This window comes from Seriola dumerili, unplaced genomic scaffold, assembly GCF_002260705.1.
Source record: "Seriola dumerili isolate Sdu_G_001 unplaced genomic scaffold, Sdu_1.0 BDQW01000161.1, whole genome shotgun sequence".
In the NCBI taxonomy this organism is placed as follows: Eukaryota; Metazoa; Chordata; class Actinopteri; order Carangiformes; family Carangidae; genus Seriola; species Seriola dumerili.
Window position 1 is genome coordinate 2,341,509 of NW_019174416.1, and position 17,655 is coordinate 2,359,163.

Sequence of the window (17,655 nt, forward strand, 5' to 3'; positions counted from 1 at the left end):
GTGAGTAGTTCCCTCTTCAGACTGAATGTTAAGAAGATAAAAGTGTTGTCCCTCAGCTTGGCCTGCTCCTACACAAGTTTTATGGAAGCAATAATTAATCCATATATGGACACACACAGTGAGGGCCACGCCCAAAACACCTCCTCGTTTTGTGGGCTTGCTCTGTCCTGTGGTCGCCCTGCCCCGCTGCCAGGAAGTTCAGGAACTCGGTCACCGCCCCAGCCCCCCCTCCGCTTCATCCATTGTTGGGCAATAGTCTGCGACATCGACACAATCTTAACCGAAACTTTTCAGGTAACTAACGGCTGGTGATCATTTTTAGACACACTTGTATTTACTTTTCGATATACTTTCGAAGGGGATGTGCCTTGTAAGGTCGGCAGTTGGGAGCACAACTAAACTGAGTCAGTGAGGGGAGGAAAAGGGAGGAAAACTTTTGAGGCAAGGAATTCCGTAATTCTCATTCCTCCATTTTGAACTTTTAAACTCCAGTTTTTCTAGTGGACCGTTGTCGGTAAGTTCATTGCGTTTTCTTGCGACTCCATTTAGATACATACTTCAGCCATTGTTACGCGAATATTTTATTTGTCACCCCGTTAACACGACAGTTAAGTTTTTTTGCGGCATTAAATCAGGCCAACGGAGCCAACGTGAATGTTTGTTGTGTCGGCTAGCATTAGCGTTAGCAAGGTGCCGTGTTTGGGATACTGAACGTTAGCAGGTAACATGCTAAGTTGGCTCAAATGTTAACGGTGACCCATAAAAAGGAAAAACCTGTTGAAAATCGTTTAACTTCGCCAGCACCGAGTTTAAAGTGTGCATGGGCGCACCATTTACGTATTTCTGTATCAACTGATGTAACTTTAGCTGGGTTAAACAAACATTAATTTGGGTGAAGTTGGCTACAACAGGTGTAACTTCACCTAACGTTAGTTGTTAGCACCTAGCTTCTCAGGCGTTGGACCCGCCCTGTCGCTCTTAGTAATCAGTGTTAAATTTATTTCTTATTTTGGATGTTTCTTGTTTGGGTGACCATAACATACCCTGTCTTGCTGGTCTCTCTTGGGCCAAATTAGTTTAAAGTATTATATCATCCAAATCACACGCATGTACCCTTAGGGGTATCTAGCCTTGCAATTTGTTTTGGTTTCATTTGGTCTGATTTTGAGATAGCTGCCTCTGAATATTCTTTTGCCACACCCAGAGAGAGGAAGTACACGGAATCTCACCACCGATGTCGCAGTTACCTGGAATAATCCATAGGCTAGTTTTAAATGCAGTTATTTCTTTGGTAGTAGTTTCAGTAAAATTGGCCTCAGCGAGGTGTGGATTACAATGGGAGACTGATATATAAAGCTTTTAATGCTGAGTTTACAAATGTTTTTTTCAATTCATTTGCACACCACAAACGGTTACATTAATTGGTGTTGTATCACAGCTGTTTCAGCATTGGAGATTTCAAAACCTCCACAAATCAAAGTATCTTCATGGTTAGATATCATTGTTGTATATTATATCTAGTGGTTTGTGTGAAGTGACCTTTTAATATTATAGTGGAGCTAAACCTTGCAGTGGTTGATAAGTAATTGTAGATTAAAGCCTGGAAGAAGTGGAAGAGCCATAAGATTTTGGTTCATGATAAAATGGGTTACAAATGTGCCAGACAATCTGCATCCATCCATAGTGGCTGGCATTTTTCCCTTGTTTGATTAAAAGTTAAACGGTGTCATAGATCATAACAAGTATAGCTCATCCAAATGCAAACATTAGTCAAGATTCATGAAGCCAAAATTGAAAGCACGCCCACCCAATAAGTAACTGTCTGATGTAATGTCAGGTAGTCATCATTCAAATGTTCTTGTGGTGTTTTTAATATTTTAGCCTCTTTGTTGACAGCATAGGCTAATAGCTAGCTACAACATTGTTCTTACAGTACAGCTGACCAGCTTTTCAGTTGAAGCCCCCCAGCCCTTAGGGCTTGCTGATTATCTCTGCCCTTCCATGTTTGATAGCTAATCAATGGAGCTGCAGTCACTGCCTGAAAAGAGAAATCGAAATTGGGCCACAGTGTTACTGTGCTCTGCCTTTGGCAGTCATTCTGTGAGAGATGAGGCATTGCTGGCTCTAACAAGGACCTTAATATTTTGACTATTGCACAAACTTTTAAAGACTACTCTGAAAATCACAAAGGAAGATTTAAGAAGCAAACTTCTAATTTTTTTACTCACTGCATCTTTTATTGCAGTTTTTGGCGGAGCAAAAAGCCTATCCTTTATAACTTACAACCACAGTCATCTAATTTGACAACAGATATTCAGTGTTTTGGAGGGCAAAGATGTTTTGTTTGATGCAGTCCAAATTGTGTTTCATCATTTCATTTGAAAAATAAAGCAGACTTGGCCCTGGCCATCATTTTTCCTTGACTTTGTCCATTTATTACCCCCAGAATTTCAGACACCATGACAAACATCAACACAGCTAACATCAATTTTAAATGGGACCCAAAGAGTCTAGAGATCCGTACTTTGGCAGTGGAGAGGCTGCTGGAGCCCCTGGTCACTCAGGTAATGTAAACTGTGCATTTATATTTACAAAAATAGGACATGGTCATATGTTGAATGGTCTCAGGATCTTGGTTACAAAAATGCTTGAATATACAATGATTTGAATGTTTATCACCTTTTCATAATTGTTTTATATTATGTGAATATACTGTATTCTACTTAAATACCCAATAAGTGGATACTATTCCTATGATAAGAAATAACTGAAAGCTAATGCAGTAATGTCATTGGCTTTACATGTGAAAAAGAGCTGTATAACCATAACCATAATCTGCTAACTACATTTAAGATCCTTAAGCGGCTGGTTTTGACGTGAGCTGTCACGTTAAGCTGTTTTGTTTCTGGACCATACATAGGTCACTACTTTGGTAAACTCCAGCAACAAAGGCCCATCTAACAAGAAGAAGGGACGCTCCAAGAAGGCTCATGTTTTGGCTGCATCGGTAGAGACGGCTACCCAGAACTTCCTGGAGAAAGGAGAAAAGATTGCAAAGGAAAGTCAGTTCCTGAAGGATGAGCTAACTGCTGCTGTGGAAGATGTCCGCAAGCAAGGTATATTGAAAATACATATTGCAACAGTATGTGGTTTCTAGCTTGTACAGAGTGGTTCTTAAGATAGGAGTGATGATAAATAAATCATAAACTATGTACATATCATCTCCCCCAGTGGAAGACCTTGAAATAAGAATATACTTTGACTGATAGATTTCTTTTTGCTGTGGGGTTTTCAGGGATCCCATTAATAGACTTTTCATTTAACTTTTCATGTTGGCGGTTCATATTCATGTCAGTCTATACACTTTCATCGCTTTACCTTCTACAAGGATCCAATTTAACCATATTTCCCCTCAGAAGTGCATGTGTTCTTGTAGTCCAGTGTATTTGGACTTCAGCATCACCAACCTAATGTGAGATTTGTATGGCATTTTGTGTTAAAGATTATCTATTGGGTCACTTAGTGCATTACCACCTCATTGTATGGAAGAAGTGGTACTCGAGGTATTGAACAACATATGCATACATTTTTGTTTCTGTTTTATAATTAAATGCTTTCCTTTTTATTTGTTGCCACATAGATCAGAACAGGGGAGTGCAAGTACTTCAGGTATAAAGGAAAAAAAGTGTGGAGATGTCAGTGATGATGTCAAATGTATTTAAATGGCTATATCCACCTGCCTGGTGGGACTGAACTCAACCACAGTCCATTTCCAACTCAATTTCATGCCTCCTACAAGTCTTTAAACAGGAATCCACCATCAAATCACCAGCCAATGAAATTACCATTTGTCTTCTGATAGCAGGTTCCATCATCTAACAACCACACTTGCAAGTCTCATTTATTGCTTTCTGCTCTGGATATCTGATCCTCTTTTGACACACTAGCAGACCATTGAGACCAGGGAGCTATGACTTGAGGGTGGCTGTTATCACCTAGTGAAGCGACATCTGTGTCACTGTGTCTCTTTTCCCCAGATGCCCAGCGCGCTAGATGCCCCCTCCTCGAGTTCTGCTCTGAGTAGTTGGGAGGTAGATGACATGTCGCTAGATAGCCTGCGCAGTGCTCAGTGCCCAGGAATGTTACTGTAGTTGTGGTAAGCTGTCACTGGGCAGGAATTCAGTGACTGTTGTTAGCTGGTGCCTAGGCCTGGCTGTCAGCTATGCCATGCTGCTCAGTGGAGCGTGCATAGACTGATAATACGGCCATTTAGTAGGGTAACACCACCCACCCCCACTGGATTCAGAAAACATTTTTCCAACCAGCTGTGGCTTACCAGCTGTTTTAAGTAGGAGAAAAAAAAAATTCTGACATGATCATTAAGAATGGCTATGCATGTCGAATGGAAGTTAGTGGATGTTTTGCTACACTTAGCGCATTTTCTTAGTATCTTAAGATATATTTTGTTTATTGTAGATATCACTAATAGACATCTCTACAGTGACATTTCTTACGCCTTTAAAGATTTTCTTTACTGAGCCATTTCTATCTGCTCTTGTGCTTGTTCTCTTCGTCTTACCCTTCCCTCCTGGCCTTGTGTCTTTGTTGTCCTGCTGTTTGGGAGGCTTATTGTGTGATATACATTTTAATCATTTCATCATGCACTTGGCTGGCCGCAGGTGAACATTAGATAGATGGAAGTTTATTAAAGGAGCACTGATCACTATCTGCCCCCTGAAAATGGCCTTATTGATTTTTGCAATGGGGTGGGGGGAAGACAGCCTGAAGGTGCGGACTGTGTTTAAGGCCTGTGTTGTCGATCATTTGCACAAACTGCTTTAGCTCTCTGTCGGGGTAAAATGGTCAGAATCTGCGTGGGGTCTTTGTTTTACAGATTTGATAGTGCATTTTTTTCCTGTCCTTCACTGAATTTGAAGTTAATCTCCAAATGTGCATTTGCAAATACAGTATCTTTACTGGGAGAGTGAGGAAACAAATGGCTGATTTGTTGATAACAAAAAAAGTCATAAACTTTGATTATCACTCCAAAGTAAGTACTATAACCTCATTTACATCTTAATGTCTTACCCTGAGGATTTTGATGTTTTCTCTATTGGTCTGTTTTATAGCTGAAACAATTACTTGATTGACAGAAAATTGATCTTCATCGATTCTGATAAATGATTAGCAATTTCAGCCATGTTTCAAGCAAAAATGCCAAACATTCACAGTTTGGAGCTTTCCAGATGTGAAGGTTTGCTGCTTTTCTTTGTCAGATATAAACTGAATATCTTTGTGTTTTAGGCTATTTTTGATACTTTATATACTAAAAATAATTGGTGAGGGAATTCTTACTTGAAACACTGTTGGAGTTTTTTGCAAACTGAGTGGAGTTTTTTTTTTTTTTTAAAGATTCAATACTTCATGATTTCATGACAGTTGCTGCGGATGCAGTGATGGTGCTAAAGCCACAGTCACTTCTGCCTCACACTCACAGCTGTGATTCCTCTGAATGAAAAGATACACTTCACTTTCTACATTAGCCATGTGTCTTTTTAGGTTTTTCTTGAACAACTAGTTCGTTCGTTTGTTTGTTTGTATTGGGCTGTGAACACAACATGCCACACAGCAACATTGTGGCAGACTAGATCTGGTGTAAAGACTGATAGAAGACTACTGCAGCTATTGCTGTGTTGCAGATGCGCTGAGCAGGTAGCATGAGTTGGAATGGACACATTCACTACCTTGAAAGTATCAGATCCATCCATGTTTGCTTATTTGTTCTTGTCTGGTCTTTTTGAGCATTAAAAATCTAGGGTCTACAAAATAATTGAAATTACTTAAAATTAAATATTACCAGTAGGAGAAGATTGTTACATAGTGGCATAAATAAGCAATCAGAATGACTTTGATATATGTATATCCCACAGCTTAATCAATACTGGATTTTTGATTTTAAAACCCAAGTCAATATTTGAGTTTTTAAAAACTCAATACAAGCATATTTGCTGATAATTTTTGATAAGGATCCCTTATTTTTAAACAAAAAGTATGGCAAATCAACATACTGAGCAGGAAACTTGAAAATAACCTTTCAGTGGTCAGCGGTGGACAAACAATAGGTACACTTCTAAATTACCTCAAAGACTTCTTTGGCCTAATAGATATATGAAGATTCTGATATCTGCTATCTACATTAAGGTATGTTACTGGTATTAATATTAGATAATGTAGTAGTAAGTGACTGCACAGTTTAAGTATATAATTGTTGAAGAACACCTGCTGAACTGTAAATGCTATTGGGCATGCATGATCCTGACATTAGCCAGGGGGAGTTCTCACAGGTTGTCAGTTTACTTACTCACAAGGAGGGGGTCTATTGATAGCTTGTTGTTGATTTTTCAATTACACCCAGTCGTTTAAGCCCAGTTTTTTCCACCAAACACTGAAGTTTCTCAGTCCAGTTGAGCCTGTAGCTTTGCAGCTTTAGCTTAGACTTATACTGGTCAGCGAGGCTGCAGCTTGTTGTCACAGCTTAATTTAAAGACACAAATTTGATGAATAAAAAAATTTATTTAAATTATCATTGAAAGCTTTACTACCACTAACCAACACCAACATAAAAATGCTCTTACAACCATAATTATAATAATTTCACAAAAAAATTGCACTGACCACTAATGGACTAAAAAGGTCGTGATCACCAGGAGCAGGATGTTCTCATGAAGCTTAAAGAGTAATTTAATACTTCCTGGAAATCCATCATCGCGCATCAGGGATGCTGGGTATGTGCAGAGGTGAAACAGTCTTGAAACTTTCAGCCTGAGAGGGCAGTGAGACACTGTCTGTTGTCAGGTTACTTTTTAAGCACAAATGTCTGAACTTGGTTGGATTCACCAACTGGACATAAATCTAAGCAAATGTGATCAATTCTGATGTTCAGTTTGATTTTAAAATCCTAAATCATATTATGAGGTGACATACATACAAAGTCTGCGGATAGACTTGAACATAGACGGACGAAAGCTCTAGACAATGAAATTACAGCAAAGACATATATTGAGTTGAAAATGTTTCAGCTGAGTGAAAACATGTAGTTATTCTGAGTTGCATGACTCACTGAATGTAAGGCGACAGGGGCAGAAAGGAGATGGTCTGAAGTAAAATAAGAGAGAATGAAGTTCCTGATGATTTTGGAAATCAGTCTCTCTGAGTTGTCACACATACAGTCTCCTCTTGTTCAGTCAGTTTGGGAACTCAGTGACTGCTTGTGGCCACAACTCAGTCTTTGAAAACATTCCAGAGGTCTAAGCCAAGAAGTCACTTCACTTTGTGTCTAAATGCAGCTTGCTCGTTATCTCGGAGTGAGAGAGAGTACACTGACACTTTGACTTCGTAAGAAAACTATTTGCAGCACTTACTCCACACTGCTCACATAGCCAGTTTAGAAGATTTAGTTGATATTGCGATGAATTTTTCAGTGTTGCTGTTGTGATGTTTCATAAAATATCACACCACAGCATTTTGTTATATCTTTATTGGCATCTTACTGTTGAAACCATTCATGATTATCTAAACTGCTTACCCTGTTTAGGGTCAAGGTGTCTGGAGTCAGTCCCGGCACGCATTGGGCAAAAGGAGAAGTACACTGTCTATGAAAACACTTCTTTCTAAGCAGTGGTGCCAGAAAAATAGAGCTGCTCTCTAAATACACGGATGTCATAGAAAAAGTATTTAGCAAGATGGTATCAACTGACTGAGAATAAACCGCTGCTAAATTAATTTTCAGATGTCTTTTTTTCAGAGCACACTTCATCGGTATAAGAAAATTATTCATGTATCGTTTTTTTTTTTTGTCTTCGGTCTCTATGAAGCCGTACGACACTATAGGAAAGTGGACAAGATAAGTACTTGTCTGTTTGTTGGCTTTGAAGCTGTAATGCAGCCACAGCAATAATTTTTTAGGGTTTGAATTTGGCTGTGCCTCCACTGAAATAAACTTTACGGATTGTTCATAATGTGAGCCTACAAATTCTATTTGTGTGCCCAGTCAACTGTGCAGGCCCAGCCAATGTAGGACAAAGCATGGTGCTGGACAATCTGGACAGTAAGCCTTTTGTCATGGCTTTGACCTCTCTCTTTTCTTTTTTTTTTTTTTTAAGAGGACTGTGTGTATGTCAATTTGCAAGCAGAAATTATCAGTGGACACTGGAGAGGTATGGGTGTCTGTGTGTCTATCTTGCTCCGTGTGACACAAGTTGACCTTAGCCAGGCAGGGAAAATGCATCTCTCCCGCACACTCCTCTTCATTTCAAATGAAGACTTCTGACACACTAAACTTGTAGACAGGAACGGACCATGACTGCTCTAAGACATCTGTTGTTGACTCCTGTTGACTACTACTATCACTGCTACTGCTTCTGTTACCACTGTCACTACCATTACTACTACTATAGGCTATTTTTGCTACCACTGTTACTAGTACTGCTACTGTGGGCTAATTTTGCTACTACTACAATTGCTACGGTAGGCTAATACTGCTAGTACCAATAGTAGTGATAAAAACAGGGTTTAGACATGAAGAATATTCTCTGACTTAATGGATAACAGAGGAATGCAATTAATTGCAATGAAAAGCAATTACTATTATTTTCTTTGATTTTGCTAAACATTGACTTAGTTTTTTGGTTATATTTTCATATCACAACCTGTTGGTGAGGCATGTGCTTAGGTAATAAAAATGTTAACATGTTGATGGTAAGATAATTGTTCTTTTGTGATTGCAAACGATTGGAAAGCTGATTACTGTTTTCCACAGACTACCACGGATTAAATCCACTTTCTAGCATTATGAAAAGTAATTCATAGTGGTTCAAAACAGTTTGTATTTTTGAACATTTACTGGTTCAAAAGTCTGTTTTTGAATCAGTTTTTATTTGAAGGTTCAGTTTAAACCTTGGAGTTACAGCAGATGTTTTGTTTTGTTTTGTTTTGTCACTCATTCTCAGGTGATTCAATGCGCCAGGCTTCTGGAGAATTTGCAGAAGACCCCTGCTCTTCTGTGAAGCGGGGCAATATGGTTCGTGCTGCCAGAGCCCTGCTGTCGGCGGTCACACATCTGTTGGTGCTGGCAGACATGTCTGATGTCTACAAACTTCTAGTGCAGCTTAAACTGGTGAGCGAGTTCAATTTTTTTCTGCACATTGTATATTATAAACAAGCTTATTCATGAGCTGTTATAATTTCAGAAAAATTACTTATTTTTCGGACTGAGATTGCACAGTGTTTGTTAGCATTTAGCACAATCTGATGCTATTGATAACCACATTAAGGTATTAATTTTATTCAAGAATTTGCATGCATGGGAGTAATCCACTTCATCCAGCAGTGAAAGTTTACATGAGTTGTCCAATAATGACCAGAAAAATATATGTTAATGTATTTCTGGGTCAAGACTGATTTGTAAGTTGTATTTTTTGCTATGGCATGATCAGGAACTGCTCTTAATCTCTACCTTAGCCACTCACTCATAGACACTACAGGGCCAGGGGGGGTAGGGCCCCATGCGAGTGTAAGTAATGCAGTAAAACCAAATGGGCCAGATTTTTGGAATAGCTCTTCCATGTCACAGTGTCACAGCAATTAGCCAAATGTCCATGCTGGTTTTGGACGAAGAAGTGGCATGGTATTTGCTTAAATTAGTAATTCTTTGTCAGTAACTCCCTTTTAATAAATGGATTCTTAACTAAAATTTAGAAATTCTGTGGTAGAACCCCACTTAAATGTATCAAAACAAAAAAAATGAGTCCTCACATTGATATCAGCTGACAGGAACTTTTCAACTCTTGAAACTGAATATGACAGGCTAAACTAGATAAAATCATCTCTATTGATTGGCTTTATTTTATTTTAAAATTGCCCTTTGAAATGTTGACATTTTCAGCAGGTTAGCATTGTCCAAACTGATCATTCAGTTTGTTAAAAAAAAAAAAAGTACAGTACTTCAGTGCATGTTAGCTAATTTCAAGTATTGTCTACCTCATCTACCATCATCTACCTTGCTCAGGTGGAAGACAATCTGGTGAAAGTGCGCAATGCAGGAACAGAGCAGGACCTGGGGATCCAATATAAGGCATTGAAACCAGAGGTGGACAAGCTGAACATCATGGCTGCGAAGAGACAGCAGGTAATGCACAGTTAGCAAAAAAACTTGAGACAACATCAGAATGTGGGAGCAAAGGAGTCTTGTGGATTTAAATGGGCTGGGAGGTTATTAGGTAGTTGAATATAAGTGGTCTTGTCACCTGTAACAAAACATGCTATCCAAATGACATAGCAAATGGTGAGTAAAACAAAGGCAAGAAGTAAACCTGAAGAATAGTGCCCCATGCTCTAGCTGGACAGCAAAATGCAGTAAGCATGAGCAATCTGGGCATGAACAATCAATTACCAGTTACAGTGAAGTGGGCTGGATGTACAAGAGCATAAAGGCTTGACAAAAATGTGACAAAACCCATTTCCTTGTGACAAGAAATGGCTCCTACATTAGGTACGAGGTAGTCAATAGTGTGGTGCATTTCATGATGCATCTTTCACGAAACACAGCTTCATAAGGTTCTTGGTGCAGAATTGAAAATGAAGGTGAGAGTTGAAAATATCCATTCCCCACCTTCTCGTGGGTCAAATTCTGACTTGTACACATATAAAAGTGTTTTAATACAACTTTGTGGTGGAAATTTATTTGACCGCTCCTCAGCAGTGTTTGATTTTTACCTAATGTCAGTTAGTTCCAAGATCCTCACACCAGCTTTCACCACTGATGCACCACTAATGTACTGTTTGGCTGCCCCATGAGTTTTTTTGGACTGTTCCTACCAATATACAAACTTCATTCAGGCATTGCTGTAGAGAAGTTAGATGATGAATATAGTAAGGTTTTTTCATCTGTCACATCATACTGGAAAAATATTTGAATGATGTAATTGCATCAAGTCAAAAAAGTTGAAGCATCAACGAGTACCAGATTCATGCTTCAAAAGCACTTAACTAACATCTCTAAGTGCAAAATCCACCCGAAGACAAGACAGTTCTTGTTCTCCATATTTCCCCTCTTTAAATGGAAAACTTGCCAAAGTGATCACTGATGATTTTGTGAGCAAATTACTTTTACTTGTAATTGCACTTTTTTATGGATAGCTAAATGTGTTAAAGTGAATGCAGGAAGTAATGGGGCTTAAAGACTGTTTTTTTTTTCTCTCAGAGCATGTCTCAGGCAGTAGAGGAAAAAAGCCCTGGGAGTGTTCCATTTGAAGGAGAGGCTTTCATTTTGTGTATGCAAGCAGGTTTTTTTTTTTTTTTACACTATAAATCTATGCCAGCGATCACTATCTCCTCTCCTCCCTCCTATGAAGATGTAATTGCAATATAATGCTGAGGTCTGAATAGCAACGCATTAAATTGCAAAGGCATATTATAATGGCCTGATTATGACTGTGTTGTGTTACCGCAGGGGACAGAAATAAATCTGGGTCATCCAGAACAAACTCTGTCACACTTAGTGTCTCCATAAGGGCATGACAGGCCCATTTTGAATCTAAAGTACATTACCACCCCGCCCCCTTTAGGTGTTCCATCTTCCAGTTTAACCCTTGATTTTCCATCCTTTTCTTCTTTCTTTTTTTATCTCATTATGCTAGGAACTAAAGGATGTCCACCACAAGGACCAAATGGCTGCTGCTCGCGGGGTTCTACAGAGGAACATCCCCATGCTGTACACAGCGTCCCGTGCCTGCCTGCAGCACCCTGACGTGGCAGCCTACAAGGCTAACCGTGACCTGATCTACAAGCAGCTGCAGCATGCAGTCTCTGGCATCTCCAACGCCGCCCAGGCCACTGCCACTGAAGACTCAGCACTCAGTCAGCCAGCAGGAGGAGGAGAGCTCGCCTATGCCCTCAACAATTTTGATGTAAGTCAAATGAATGGTTTACAAATTATAGCACTTCCAGGTTCAGCCAGATCAATTAAAAACATGAACTTGAAGATCACGTTTCCCCGACAACAGTAAGGCTCAGTTCCAAATGTGTATTAAAAATATTTATTTATTGACAGAGATAGATGAGGGCCTATTCAGAAAGGCTATAGTTAGGTCAGATTTTAAGTTCATAGAGCTAAGCCAACTGAATAATAAAATGACCAAAACCCTTGAAGGGCTTGGGGTCGAGGTGGAAATTAGAATGAGATATGTGGACAAATTGGGACATGGCTTTAGGGTACATTGAATATGTTCATGAGTCACTACTACTTCATTCCTTGATTTGCTTCTATCTCTATGTCAAATGGAGGAGATTTGCAATACTCTAGCTTTCAGAAGGAGACATACATTAGGCTGAACTTATAAATGCATCCTGTGAATAACTCAAGTTTACATGAATAAGGTTTAACCCCTTGTCTGCTACCTTAATCTGCTAAAAACACTTTACATGCTGATGTTTAGTTCCTTGTATATTTGTGCTTAAACCTTTATATCTCTGAAAGTCAGTTGCTGTAATACAGCACAGTTAACAATTTTAGTTTTATTTTGTTTGAATTTATTTATTTCTCTAGTCTTTGTGCTCCACATCTCTGATTGTTCCTGTAACCGTTTTGGTGCTAAAGTGCATTCAGATGCAACCAAGATTCAAACAGATTTATAAGACCTTATCCAATAAAAGGTTGCTTAATATTAATTGGAAATCTGTAACTAAAAAGGTATATAAAAATATGACGTATTAGTCATCATAATATTGACATGAAACAACATCAGGATAACAGCTGGATAAAACATTGAGCTAATCACCTTAATGCTGCCTGTGGTGATAAACGCAAAGATGATTAACCAGATTTTTTTTTTCTCTGCCACTGACTTCTGTCACACTTTCAAAGAACATTTTTTATTTACAGAAGACTGTTCATATTCAGAGAGTTTCCAAAGGCACAGAACACATCCACAGGGATGAATTACAGGTTTCCATTGTGTGCTCTTTCACCAGACACAGGACTTATATTGTGTTAATCAATTTAGTCATTTAGCAAGTAGCACTGTGTAAGGAGGGATTCAGACCAAAATCAGCCCAGCAATAAAATACGATTCAGGAAGTCCAGTTTGAGTAATTGATTAATTTTCTTAAAGTTAATGCTCTTTCAAAGCCTCATGGTTTGACTTTGTAATGTGTTGAAAGGGTGAAAAGTATGTTAAGTATCAAATATTTGTTAAATCTGATGTACTGTAATATACTTTTTATACCAAAATTAGCATGTATAAGCAGGGTTTTTTAAACGCGGGTAAACCCAATAAAAAGTTGATGATTGACACCTTTCACACGGCCAGCAAGTTTGCCTTTCTGTTGTGACTGAGAGGACAAAATTGGCGTGTTCACCCAGGTGTCATGTTTACATCACTGCCAATTGGAGTTGGAGCCAATAAATACCCATGACTACTGCAGAGTCATTTCAACCGAGAGTGAATGCAGATTTTACACTTTCACATTAACGACAAATGCCAGATGTCAACGGGTGTTAGTTGGTTTTTTGTATAGTGTAAAAGGGGCTTAAGTTGTCAAAGGCCGTGTGGCAGTAGTCAACAATATTGCCTTGCAGTTAATGAATAATGCTGGCAAAAACCCAACCAGAATCTGCCCATACTGGCACAGTTTACCTATACAGATTTAAACAATAACTTTTTTAATTTTCTTCTTTCATCTAACTTTGATTTTGATATAGCCTATATGATTGGGAAAAATGAATATTTTTGCATTTATTTACCTTTTTTTTTTTTTAACCAGGAGGTCTGTTGAAATACATACTCTCTTTTTCAAGGGACATCTGGTCAAAATGGCAGTGGAAGATATCGCATAGTTACATGTGGCAGTCCCATGCCAATGTGCCTTACCCTGTTTCTGTCAGAAAACCTGCGTAGGACCATCTTTAGAATCTCCATCTGAGTTAGTAGCTCTTAGCAAGACTAATGAAAAATTTACTTAAGCTAAGCTTTTTAAGAAGCATATGTGGTAATGTGGTGCATTACTCTTACTGAGTATATAAAACCATGCCATTTCTGCTTTCAACAAATTTGTATTTTTAGGGTAATGGTAGTCTGATAGCAAAACTAAGAGAAACTGTGCATTTCATATCATTATTAGCTTCTTGTTTCTAATGTTGAAGTTTTTGTGTTCAGGAAAGGACAGAATGTCATGAACAGTCATGAAAATTTATGTTAAGTTGTTTAAAGCTATAAAAGCATCTCTCTTTAACGATAGATGGTATGCCAAATGATTTATGTGCATAAAACAAGTGGCAACAATGTCTCAGATCTGTTGCATCAGTGATTATTTAACAGTTAGCCATGCAGAAAGTCTTTCCCCAAAAAACTTAGAGGCAGACCTTTTTCAGACTAGCTCGCTTCTGATGCCCAATTTCAAGTGCAGTGCAAAATTAGCACATGAGTCAACCCCTCTCTCTCTCTCTCTCTTCTGTGAGTCTCTCTCATGTGCCTGTTGCCATGGTGATATGACACGCAAGCAGAGGAGGTCAGATGAGACGGAATGGAGGGGGCTGGAGGTGGCTGTGACGGAGGGCGGGCTGCCTAATAAACCACAATTCTAACAGCTTAATTGTTGAATATTTTGTGGCAATAAGGCATCTGCAGAAGCACAGAGTTCATTTGTCATTGGAGAAGTTGTCTTTTTTTTTTTTGTTTCAATGCCACAAGCATTATGGTGATACCTTAACCCTCTGCAGTACCTCTCCAGCATGTCAACTAGTTGCCTCTCTCAGCAGGCCTGCCCCTGTGAAATCAGACATTTAAGTGTTCTCTCTCATCCTGCAGATATAAAAGAGTGGAGAGTGGGTTACTATAACACTTCTGTGACTCAAATCAAAGTAGCAAAGGTAGCACACACATATATATATATGTGTGTGTGTGTAGAAAATCCTGCTATGCTTTCAAATATTTGTTTTGGAAAGAATAGAGCAATTTCATTTGTTCCTTTTTTTTTTTTTGCATAATTAGAGAAAAGACTGAATATATATATCTCATTTAATCCCCCCCCCAAGACATTTAATTTGAGAGTAAGGGGATAGTGTTTTACAATTTTTATTTTTTGATAAAAAAAAGAAAAGAAAACAAAGTTAGATTTTCTTTAACCCTGTTTGAGTACTTAATGAGACATTCAACTCTTACTTTTAAAGTCTTGTATATTTATTATCCACACTAGACTGGTGACATCACTTATTAAGTGCCATTTCCTTGAATTGAAGACAAAAGTGACTGTTATCTTAATTCCTTTCTATCATAAATTATTCGAGAAATGGCACACTATTTTACATTACCCTTCCTTCCTTCCTTTTAATTTTGTTAAAGATGTGGCCACTGTGATACTGTTTCTGAAACAAGTTGTTGGCCCACAGACAAAAAAAAAAGAGCGCATGGCACATTCTTCCCTTTAGGTTTTCCAGCTGGCCTGTCAGTCTGTCAAATCTGCCCTCCCCTTGCCTGCCAGATTTCTCTCTTTGGGCTTGGAGCAGGAGACATCAGTGTACCATGATGACTTTTTGCATTTTTTTCCGTGTGTAATTTCCCCGTCTGCCCCTTTCCTTACAGAAACAAATCATTGTGGACCCTCTGGCGTTTAGCGAGGAGCGTTTCCGTCCCTCCCTGGAGGAGCGCCTTGAGAGCATTATCAGTGGTGCTGCCCTCATGGCTGACTCCTCTTGCACACGTGATGACCGCAGGGAGCGCATTGTGGCCGAATGCAATTCTGTGCGCCAGGCTCTTCAGGACCTTCTTTCTGAGTATATGGGCAATGTAAGTGTCTTACCTTTTCATTTTCTTTCTCTTGCCACACCACCACCTCCTACTCTGTGTCTGCAACACAACAACTCTCTTTAGTTTACCAATTTATCAACCAATTAATTTACAAGGTCTTAATTCCAGGATAGTCAACTAAACCCAGTGGGGAAAAAAAAAAAAAAATTATCAGCTATCTAGTCATTTACCTTGCATTGTCAGTGTTATAAATATTAAGTCTTTTTTTTTTTTTTTTTTTTTTTTTTTTTTTACAAATTCTGTTCATATCTAATATTTACTAGTGTGCTGAACAACAATACAACTACTTACTTTAAGGGGTACTTACCTTTCCTTTACTTATTCTATGAGAGAGTTAATGTGGTTGAGAACAAATGAAAGTCCCTCTTTCAGGTCATTGTCTTCATAATGGCACTATCCTATTATATGATTAATCTATGGAAATGAACAGTGTCACTTTGTCCCAAAGTAAATTGATATGCACGGCTGAAATCAGCAGTGTCTCTTTTAAATCAGATCTTTGTAGTTAACATATAAATTGACTCTGAAATTGAACTTTTGTCATTGTTAGGTTGTACAATGCTCAAAAAGTAATTAGTCAAAATTGAAGTGGCAGTAGTTCTTTTGCTTTAACTTATCATTTTGAAGTAATTTTTTGGTTTAGGAAAATGGCCGTTGTACCATTTCGGGGGTACTCTGGAGGCAGGTTAGTACTTTGCATTTAAAAATACATGACAACTGGATGTACATTTTCAGTGGCAATTGGTGCATTTACACTGCCATTTGAAATGTCTTGTATCCAGATGAGATTCAAGACACTTTCATCTAACCTTAGCCACATATGTGTGACTCCGTTGGCCGTATCACAAATCTAATTACAATCCGTCTTTGGGTCTGCCCTGAGGTTGTAAAGAACCTAAAGCTGTTTGGTAACTGCCAAAATGCTAGAAGATGAATAACTTCTAGGCTGCAGTTAAGTTATGGGAATTAATGCTTTAGTTAGTGTCAGAATGACTTGTCTTTATGAGCTACAAACGAGACAAAAATGTTATCATCCTCACAGGCTTTAACTCAGGTCGCTCTCTCACCCATACAAATCAATGATCTGTCACCCAACACAGATCATTCAGTGGTTGAACTAATCAGGGATCAGATAAATGCCACAATAGCTCAATGTGCCTTGTATTTGATCGTATGTGTTGAAATCACTGGAGCTATTTTCCCTGTTGCTTTAATGAGACAGAGAACAATAGCTAATTTCAGTGTAATTTAGCGTAAGTTTCGCTGCTGTTATCACAAGGACAGAGGAGACAGAGCATTGATGTATTAAGAAAGACAGAGAGTGGGTATTTCCACAGACTGCTCATTGACATAGTTACGCTTTGGGAGGACAAGAGAATATGTATAGTTCTTGGAGAGATGGATCCATTCTGGTTAGAATGTGTCTCAAACCATGTATGGAGGTGGTTTCAGTGTTTGGATTTTAATCAGTCTTGAATGCCTCTTGGATGCATTTACACTTAGCTTTTTTGAGATGTGATGGCTGTCTGATCTGCCCAAGACACATGAAGTGACTAAGTGTAAGTGGGGTCAGTGTAATTTTGGGAAACAAGATAGACTGCTATATTACCTTTTGTTGAACAAATGATAAGCTATTATGCCGTTTAAATCATTTAATCAACCATTTTTCTTTGGTGAGAGAGGTAATTGGGCAATTATCCAACAACATAAAATTCTTTCTTTTTAGCACAAAAATATGAACTTTCAAAATGAATCAGTTGCTATTTTATGTTGTTCATTTACTTTTTTTATA

The 17,655-nt window shown here is 38.5% G+C and overlaps 1 protein-coding gene across 2 annotated transcripts in view; it reads left to right on the top strand.

Annotated features, from left to right (window-relative positions):
* The first annotated feature begins 213 nt into the window (after positions 1-213).
* The window catches only part of ctnna1 (catenin alpha 1), a 79,185-nt gene continuing 61,743 nt past the window's right edge, over positions 214-17,655 (top strand). Inside the window, exons 1-7 of one of the 2 annotated variants that reach the window (XM_022752103.1) lie at positions 214-294; positions 2,447-2,564; positions 2,921-3,116; positions 9,009-9,175; positions 10,067-10,186; positions 11,697-11,966; positions 15,639-15,842. In XM_022752103.1, coding sequence (XP_022607824.1) covers positions 2,460-2,564; positions 2,921-3,116; positions 9,009-9,175; positions 10,067-10,186; positions 11,697-11,966; positions 15,639-15,842 — 1,062 coding nt within the window. In that variant the 5' untranslated portion in view covers positions 214-294; positions 2,447-2,459. Of the gene's footprint in view, positions 515-2,446; positions 2,565-2,920; positions 3,117-9,008; positions 9,176-10,066; positions 10,187-11,696; positions 11,967-15,638; positions 15,843-17,655 lie in introns of both variants that reach the window. The other variant, XM_022752102.1, reaches the window with a different exon arrangement.